Source organism: Carlito syrichta, unplaced genomic scaffold (genome assembly GCF_000164805.1).
Source record: "Carlito syrichta isolate Samal-C Ts95f unplaced genomic scaffold, Tarsius_syrichta-2.0.1 Scaffold302451, whole genome shotgun sequence".
Taxonomy (NCBI): Eukaryota; Metazoa; Chordata; class Mammalia; order Primates; family Tarsiidae; genus Carlito; species Carlito syrichta.
This window is the reverse complement of record NW_007246547.1, coordinates 35,225-44,263: the sequence shown is the minus strand read 5'-3', so window position 1 is coordinate 44,263 and position 9,039 is coordinate 35,225. Positions and strand designations below refer to the sequence as shown.

General features: G+C 55.7%; 1 protein-coding gene across 1 annotated transcript; it reads right to left on the bottom strand.

Moving 5' to 3' along the window:
• Positions 1-1,108: 1,108 nt before the first annotated feature.
• On the bottom strand, positions 1,109-6,845 carry ALKBH4 (alkB homolog 4, lysine demethylase). The gene is made up of 3 exons (XM_008056733.2): positions 6,707-6,845; positions 5,333-5,640; positions 1,109-1,747 (listed from the first exon to the last, which is right to left on the bottom strand). The coding sequence occupies exons 1-3, from the start codon at positions 6,843-6,845 to the stop codon at positions 1,160-1,162; spliced, it is 1,035 nt and encodes a 344-aa protein (XP_008054924.2). The 3' UTR covers positions 1,109-1,159.
• Positions 6,846-9,039: the final 2,194 nt, after the last annotated feature.

The following is a 9,039-nucleotide window of genomic DNA, read 5'->3' as shown; positions in this document are numbered from 1 at the left end:
GGTCTGGGGGGCCCTCACCCCAGGGGGTCAAGCAGGACTCAAGCAGGCCCGACTTAGAAGCTGTCACCAATGCTGAGGTCTGAACTTCAGATTTTCTACCAATTCCATTCTCCACTCCAACACACATAAGGGACTGGACAGTAGGACCTCATTGGGAGATGGGTAAAGGAGAACAGTTTTCAACGTTCCCAGTATTTTTGAAGCTCCAATTCTCTCACTTCCCTCAAGCTGAGACAAAAAACCAAAACAAAGTGGCCACAGTGCAGGCGGAAGGGGACTGAACCAAGGTGCAGACCCACCAAAACCAGCTCCTGCATGGGGCTCAAATGTCTTCTCTTTAAAAAAATCCTGGCTGGGCTCAGTGGCTCAGCCTGTAATCCCAGCACTTTGGGAGGCCCGTGGGTTCGAGACCAGCCGGACAACTTGGAGAGACCTTGTATCTACAATAAAATAAAAAATAGCCAGGCAAGGATCGCTGGAGCCCAGTAGGTCGATGCCGGGGTGGCCCTGAGCGTGCATGCCACTGCACTCCAGCCTGGGCGAAGGAGTGACTCCAACTCAAAAACAAAACAAAACAAAAAAAACCTAATGAGCTGGGGCCAGGCGTGGTGGCTCATGCCTGCAGTTATCAGCACTCTGGGAGGCCAAGACGGGACTGTTTGAGCCCACCCTGGGCACCACAGTGAGACCTTGTCTCTACAAAAAAATTTAAAAAGTAGCTGGGTGTGGTGGCGTGTGCCTGTAGTCCCAGCTACTTGAGAGGCTGGCTGAGTTGGGAGGATCGCTTGGGCCCAGGAAGTTAAGGCTGCAGTGGGCCATGACCTTGCCACTGTACTTCAGCCTGGGTGGCAGAGAAAGACTCTGACTCAAAAAAAAAAAAAGCGGGGCATGGTGGTGCATGCCTGTAGTTCCAGCTACTTAGAAGGCTGAGGTGAAAAGATCACCTGAGCCCAGCAGGTCGAGGCTGTGGTGGCCGTGAGTGTGCCACTGCACTCCAGCCTGGGTGACAAAGTGAGACTCCGACTCAAAAACAGAAAAAAGAAACCTAATGAGCTGGGAAAAGACCCTGCCCTGGGATCCCACTTTGGCTCCATGAACGGTCGACCCCGGAGCCAGCACCTTCCACCAGTCCCAGAATGGGCTCTGTCCCAGAAGCAGCTCACACAGGCCTTCCTTGGAAGGAGAGGGCGATCTGCAGGAGTTCGCGGCCCAGTTCCTGCTGCCGCCCTCCGGGACAGAACTCCGCCGACAGCTCCCGGAAGGTGGCACACACGCGGCGGCCCTCGATGTGCTCGCGGTGGACGGCGTGCTTCCACTGGTGGCGCGCGGCCCCCGAGAGCACCAGCAGGGAGCGGCGGGGCACGGAGACGGCCACCTCCACCTCCTGGCACAGCACGGACCTGCTGGGGGCGATCACGCTGCCCGCCAAGGCCTCCGGGGCGGCCTCCGGGGCGGAGCAGAGCAGCAGGCTGCCCGGCACCTCGCGGCACATGGACAGCACGGTGGGGGACAGGAGGCTGAGGCTCACCAGCCGCTCCCCCCACAGCCAGGCGTCGTCCAGGTGGGGGTCGATGGCGGAGCCCCGCTCGGGGCAGTAGTCCAGGTTGCACTGCTCGACGGGCCGGAAGCCCTCCAGCCCGGGGTACAGGCCCATCCTCCGCACCACCTCGCGGCTGAAGCTGGGGAGGCCTCGGAAGCCCGCGGTCTTCAGTTTCTGCTTCCGAAAGTTGACCTTGGGGCCGTAGTCCTGAAGCACGAAGACAAAAGGTGAGGTTCTGAGTTTGCAGAAGAGTCGATCACAGCCTAAGTCCAAAGAATTCAACCACAGTGACCGCGACACAGCAAAAGCCCTGATGCCACAGATCGGACCTTCCAGCAGGAGGAAGCAGGTATCAAGGAGACCAAAATAAAGCCGGGCTCGGTGACTCAGCCTGTAATCCCGCACCTTGGGAGGCTGAGGTGAGTGGATTGCCTGAGCCCGCGGGTTCGAGACTCGCCTGGGCAACCTGGCGAGACCTCATCTCTACAATAAATCAAAAATTAGCCGGGCGTGGTAGCACGCGCCTGTAGTTCCAGCTACTTGGAAGGCTGAGGCAGGAGGATCGCCAGAGCCCAGCAGGTCGAGGCTGCGGTGCCTGGGAACAGCTACTGCACTCCAGTTTGGGCGACAGAGTGAGACTCCAACTCAAAAAATAAAATAAAATAAAGAAATAAAAATAAGCACAGATATCAGATGGCAGTACAAGGAAAAGTTAAAGCAGGGAAGGAGGGTGTGCCAAGTGGGGGTGTCTTAGCAGGCACCCCAGAAAGCAGAGCTAGCCAAAAAGACCCACGTGCAGGTAGTTTATTCTGGAACATGATGATCTCAAGGAGTGAGGCTCTGGGACGTGCAGAGGGAAGCCAATCCGAGGCAGCGTCATCAAGTGGTCAACACCAAGGTCAAGTGCGACCCAAAGCCTTGAGAGAGAACACAGAGCTACCACAGGACACAGCAATTCCACTCCTAGGAATCCCCAGAGAACCAAAAACCTGTATCTACACAAAAGCTCGTACACCAGTGTTCATGGCAGCATTATTCACAGCAGCCAAGAAGTGGAAACAACCCCCATGTCCATCAACAGATGAGCAGAGACATGCAATGGACACACGTCCAGCGGGCTATTAGCCACAAAAGGAATGAAGTGCTGACAAGTGGATGTTTTAACATGGATGAACCTGGAAAACGCTGTGCTCAGTGAGAGCAGCCAGGCACCAAGGTCACATATTGTGTGATTCTGTTTATACGAAATATCCAGAACTGGCAAACCCAAAGACACACAGCAGATCAGGGGTTGCCAGGGGAGGGGAAATGGGAAGTGGCTGCTAATGGGTACGGGGTCTCCTCAGGGTCATGAAAATCTTTGGGAACGAGATAGGGCTTGATGGGTGCACAACACTGGAAACATACTAAAGCCAAACCACTGAGTTTACCATAAATGGGCAAATTTTATGGCATGTGCATTGCACCTAAAAACAAAACAAAGAAAACTGGGAGGAGCCTTATAGACCACGCCTCAGGACTGGCTGGAGGGACTAAGAACAGAGCACTCATCTACTGGCTCCCACCCCTCGGACCCCCTTTAGGCCCCTCTAGTCAAAGGGCTCCACCGGGTGTCACCAGCTTCATCCTTCCAGGCTCCACCTGCCTCAGAGCTCTTGGGTAAGTCAACTCCTGCAGGCACCCAGGCAGCAGCAGGCAGAGGAAGGGGAGCTGGAGGGTTTAAGAATGACGAGGTAAGGATGGGCGTGGTGGCTCACACCTGTAATCCCAGCACTTTGGGAGGCTGAGGTGAGAGGACTGCCTGAGGCCATGGGTTCGAGACCAGCCCGGGCAACTCGGTGAGACCTCATCTCTACCATAAGTTAAAAAGTTAGCCTGGCGTGGTGGCGGCGCCTGTAGTTCCAGCTACTTGGAAGGTTGAGGTGGAAGGATCAAGATCAACTGAGCCCAGCAGGTCGAGGCTGCATGCCAGCCTGGGCAACAGAGTGAGACTCCAACTCAAAAAACAAAAAAATGATGAGGTGGCCATGAGACTGGCAGGAAGGAAGTTTGGGCGGGTGGCCCGACTGTGCCGGGCCTTCTGGGTCCTCAAGACTCTGTCGAGATGGAAGGCCGTGGAGCACTGGTGCCTGAGAAGGGACGTGATGTGACCTAGACACTGCTCTCCTCTACATTGAAAACTGGCGGGTCGGGTGCTGCAGGAAGCTCCTGCAGGGTCCTGGCAGAAACGGGGAGCTCGGGTCTTGGTGGTGGCAATGCTGGGGTAGATTCATGACGGTTCCTTTTCTTTCTTTTTTTAACTGAAACGTAACTAGAGACAGGGGTCTCACTACGGGAACCAGGCTAGTCTCGAGCTCCTGGACTCAAGCCACCCTCCCTCCTCAGCTTCCCAAAATGCTGGGATGACAGGTGCGCACCAGGAAAAGCTGACAAGAATTACTGACAACGGCCCGGAAGTGCAGCATGAGTGGCATGGAGAAGCCCAGAAAGATGCCCCAGTTTCAGGGATGGGGACACCGTGGCGAGGGGCCTCAGTTTAGGGTCTGACAGACATGAGAAGCCTGGGCTGGAGACCTAAGTGTGAGGTCCTCAAACACAGACTGTCATCAGAGCCGCGACTCGCTGGGATCCCAAGGGAGCGATGCACAAGCACAAAGAAAAGAGGCCCAGGACACAGCCTCCAACCTTCGGAGGCCAGGGAGGAGGAGTCAGCCTGAGACCGAGCAAGAGGTCTGAGGGAAGATCTCCCAGGTCCTGCGCCCTGGCGGTCATGCGAGGACAGGAAGGAGCTGGCACTGCACACAAGACCAAGCCTGAGGCCCAGCCGTCGGGTCTAGATCACGGAGCCCAGGGAAAAAAGTGGCTTTTGAGCGGGCTATGAGGGAATGGGAGGGCAGGAACCGAAGCTGGGGAATAAACACGGCTTTTGAGGAATTCTGCTGCAGGACCAAAGAGCTGACGCTTGCTGGAGCACGGAAGGACACGGCCAGTAGAGGCGAGACTGGTCTTGCAGGGGAGGGAGGGCCGTGATCAGAGAGCAGCGTCTTCGGTGCAGGAGAGACAGGGCCTGGGACAGGCCCATTTGTCCCGGAGAGGAGGGCACAGGTACACCTGGCAGGTGGGGCCGTGGCTGTGCTTCTGCCTTCCCAGAGAGGAAGTCTGTGAGGGGACGAAAAGGCTGGGAGGGCAGAGCAGTGGGTGGATGGCTTGGGGGGGTCCCTGTGATGCAAAGCAGAAGGGGCCCAGTCAAACGGCGGGATGGCATGAGGGCTGCCACCCAGCCCAAAGAGTACAGGAAGGGCGAGGAAGCCCCCACGGAGTGACCATGCCCACGGGCCACATCTGGAGGCTGGGGAGGGCCTGGGATAACAGGAAGTGAAGAAGAGGTGGGGGAGCCCTCAAGACAGGCGGGGAAGGAGTGAGCTGGGCAGAGAGCAGGGGAGTGAGGCGGGACGCCCACATGTCGGTGGGAAAGTATACAAGAAGCCAGCACACAGATGGCAGGAGACCAGGAGGTGGCAGTGCCGGCAGCCTCTGGCGGCCAGGGGGTCTGGGTGTCTGTCTAGAACTCGCCCATGTCACCACCACCACGCAGCTGCGGAGAGTGGCATACAGCCCAGCAGCGTGTCCTACTGGGAGGCTGTGCACACCAGGTGCTTCTGTCCTACCCAGCACCTCCCGCAGTGACCCTGGCCACCAGCCCACAGGTCGGAAACGCCCCCTCCCAACTCGGGGGGGCTTGCGGAGTGCAGCTGCAAGAGAGGCCCCAGCAGCAGCCTGTGCCCGGCCTACCTGCTTCCTCCGTCCAGACTGGGAGAGCTTCCAGGGGTCACGGTCCATGAGCCGCACCATCTCGGCTTCCTCCTCCCGCGTCACAAAGTCCTCGATCAGCATCACTCCCGGGAAAGGGAAGGCCCAGCCCTCAAAGTCAGATTCCTCGGCGCCCACAGCCCAGCCAGTGTCTGGGCAGTAGACGAACTGGTGTGTCTTCTGCAAGAGAAACATGCAGCCATGGCCACTGCCCCCTTGGGAGCAGACCCTTCCTGGGACAGCTGTCTCCGGGTGGATTTCTGATGGCTCGTCCCCTCCCCTAAGGCCACCTAGGAAGGCGGCTGGCGTCCAGGGGGAGGTCAGGCAGGACCTTTGCCCCAGGCTGCCCTCTGGAGAGCTCCTTCTCACTTTTTCTCCCTCTATAAAAGGGAGGAAAAAGGCCCAACCCTTTTTCACTCACCATTTTACAAGGGAGGCTCGGGAAAGTCAAGGAACTGGCCCGAGGCTGCACAGCCAGGGAGCAGTCAGCCTTCCTGCATTGTTTCTATGTCCCTCAGGAGGACAGAAGGGAAGGTCCCGTATGAAAGCATCCCGCCCAGGCCAGGGGTCTGAGGAATCTGCTAACCCTAAAGCTGGGGACCCAGGCTGTCCAGGGGGTGAGCAGCAGCACTGGGAGCCTGGAGGGAAGGCATCCCTCCAGCCAGATGCGCCCTCTCTGTGGCCCTGCCCATCTCCTCGTCCCCACATCACACCCTCATATGCTCCTAACACTGAGACAGCAGCTGTCTCCAGGGCTCGAACTGCCCCAACTGCCCTCCTGAAACTGTCCCCACGGGGGTGACAATAATTGTGTGCCGGGTTCTAGACGGAAATCTAGTCACCATTCAGCATGAATCCGGCTGCCCGGTGACCTACTTCCTCTTGCTGAAATTCCAGCCACCAGTTTGAAGCCCCCCAACAGAGGGCCGGGATCAGCATAAGAATACAGCTTCCCTCCCACTGTGGGAGCTTTTCAGTCCTCTCAATAAATCCTGCTTTCTCAGAAAAAAAAAAAAGAATACAGCTTCCTCCCCTCCCAGGCCTGTGACAGCACCCTGCATTCTTCTACCAATTCATGAGTTTTACACTTGAAAGCCTTAAAAGTCCTTGAAAGTCCTTAAAAACCCTAGCCCCAAACTCTCGAGGTTTGAGGTTCTGTCCCATCTCCTCATTCAGTGACACTAAGACAAACCTCTTTCTCTGTTGAAACCCGGTGTCTCTGCATATGGACTTGCTGTGTGCCTCCGGGCAGCAGACCTATTACGGCGGCACTTCCCTGCCCAGCATCTGTGCACCCCAATCTCTTTAGGTCTCGGCGGACTCCACCCCAGTTTCCCAGGGGCTGGCCATGCCTACCCCAGTCCGAGTGTCGCCCGGAAGCCGGTCCTCGCTCCGCCCTCCGGACCACACTGAGCGTTCGGCTGAACTCCTCGACCTCCTGGCCTCCCTCCTCATCCTCACTCCTGGCCTTCTCAGGCCTGGCGCCCCCGCCCATTCCACGCACCCTAGGCTGTGCCCACACCGCCGCCCCTACAAGTCCCCCTCTGCTCTGCCACCGTCCCTGAGGCTTAGCAGTACTCTCAGGTCTTCCTCATTCTAAAGAAAGTCAAAAAACCACTCCTGACCTTGTCTCTTTCCAAGCCACAGCCCCTCCTGTGGGTGAATGTGAGGCCCAATCAGGCCAGCAGCAATTGGGTAAATTGGGTAAACTGAGGAAGAAAATGAGATTTTGCAGATGTTACCAAAAAACTTACTGCTAACAGCAAACAGCTATAAAAGCTGGTTAGCAGGCCAGGCGCGGTGGCTCAAGCCTGTAATCCCAGCACTTTGGGGGGACCAAGGCGAGGGAATTGCCTGAGCCCACAGGTTTGAGACCAGCCTGGGCAACTTGGCAAGACCTCATCTCTACAATAAATCAAAAAATTAGCCAGGTGTGGCAGCGCATGCCTGTAGTTCCCCCAACTTGGAAGGCTGAGGCGGATGCCTGGGTGACAGAGTGAGACTCCAACTCAAAACAAAACAAGACAAAAAGCTGGTTAGCCAGCTGTAAACAAAAAACAGTTAACCATTTGTTGCTAGTTAACTATTGCTGTTAATTAAGCTCATCTTAAACAAAGCACCACAATCAACCCTTCACAAACCTCTGGATATTTCCTTTTGCAGACGCCCTGCAAAGGCAACTTCTGGACACGAAACCCTGATGCCGCTTGTATAGAAACACCCCCTAGCCCTGCCTCTTTGCAGACAGCAGACACTCTGTCTGGCCCCGATCCCTTCACAAGGTATCGTCCCTTTAATAAATCTACCTTTCTTAATGTATAACCACTTTGGTAAATTCTTTTCCCCAACCTGCGACTCTGGCCATTCAGAGCCTGCCACCGCCTCCCGTCCTGTCACCCCTGTCCTGTACCTGTAGCTTTTACTCCCAGCAACGCTCCTGGGACCCCCACCCTCTCTCAGCTGTCTCTCTGTCTTCTGTGCAGCCACCTCAACCCCAAGTCACGAGTCACACGAGTCCTACTACCTCTTGTATCTCTTCCTTGGCTTCATATACACTCTCCATTTCTTGCTCACTCTGTTCAAGAGAGTGAGCTAATGAAATAGCCAGCGTTTACATCCACGGCACTAAACATCTTATACGGATTATCTAGTTTCAGCCCCAGGACAACCCCATGTCTGGCCACCCACTGAGGACTTTGGAGGCCACAGAACTCTGCCCTGGCCTCTGCGATCATCCTAGGCTCTCACTTCTTCTCTCCCAACCTAGGCTCCCACTGCAGCCCCTCCAGCTTTGTCAAGAAAGCTCTGGAGACCACACTCCCTCCTAAATCCTCACCTTCGGCCTCTGACTCCAGCTCAGACACCATCTCCTTTGTCTCCTAAGCCTCTCACATGGGCCATGTGAGAACTAGGGCGTCATGGGGACATCTCTCTCTCCTTGTCCCACAGCCATCTGGTAGGGAAGGTGCCACTTCCACGGTATAATGTGTCTCCACGCAAATGGCCATTGGCGCCATTCAGACCTTCTGCAACTTTTACAAAACATGTTTATATGTTTATAAGTTTGTTCTCATTGCTGTGTAACCATCACCATCCATCTCCAGAACTTTTTTTTTTTTGGGTTGGGGTCTCACTCTGTCACCCCGACTGGAGTGCAGTGGCATGCTCCCAGCCACTGCAGCCTCGACCTGCTGGGCTCCGGCGATCCTTCCGCCTCAGCCCTCCAAGTAGCCAGCACTATAGGCGTGCGCTACCATGCCTGGCTAAGTTTTGATTTATTGTAGAGATGAGGTCTTCCAAGTTGCCCGGGCGGGTCTCGAACCCATGGGCTCAGGCAATTCACTCACCTCGGCCTTCCAAAGCGCTGGGATTATAGGCTGAGCCACCAAGCCTGGCCCAGAACTTTTTCATTTGGCAAAACTGAAACTCTATCCCCCTTAAACAACAACCCCCTTCATCTCCCCTTCCCCAGCCCTGGGCAACAATCCTCTCTACCTTCTGTCGCTATAACTGTGACTATTCTAGGTACTTCATATAATCATATAATACCTGTCATTTGTGGTTTCTTTCTTTCACTTAGCATCATGTCCCCAAGGTTTATCCATGTTGTAGCATGTATCAGAATGTGCTGGGTTTTTATTTTTATTTTTTTTGAGTCGGAGTCTCACTCAGTCGCCCAGACTGGAGTG

Coding starts and splice junctions, on each gene's coding strand:
- ALKBH4 (XM_008056733.2), bottom strand. CDS start 6,845: ATGGGCGGGGGCGCCAGGCCTGAGAAGGCCAGGAGTGAGGATGAGGAG. Junction 5,641..6,706: donor CGGGCGACACTCGGACTGGG/GTAGGCATGGCC, acceptor CCGCCTTCCTAG/GTGGCCTTAGGGGAGGGGAC. Junction 1,748..5,332: donor AGTCTGGACGGAGGAAGCAG/GTAGGCCGGGCA, acceptor TTCGTGCTTCAG/GACTACGGCCCCAAGGTCAA.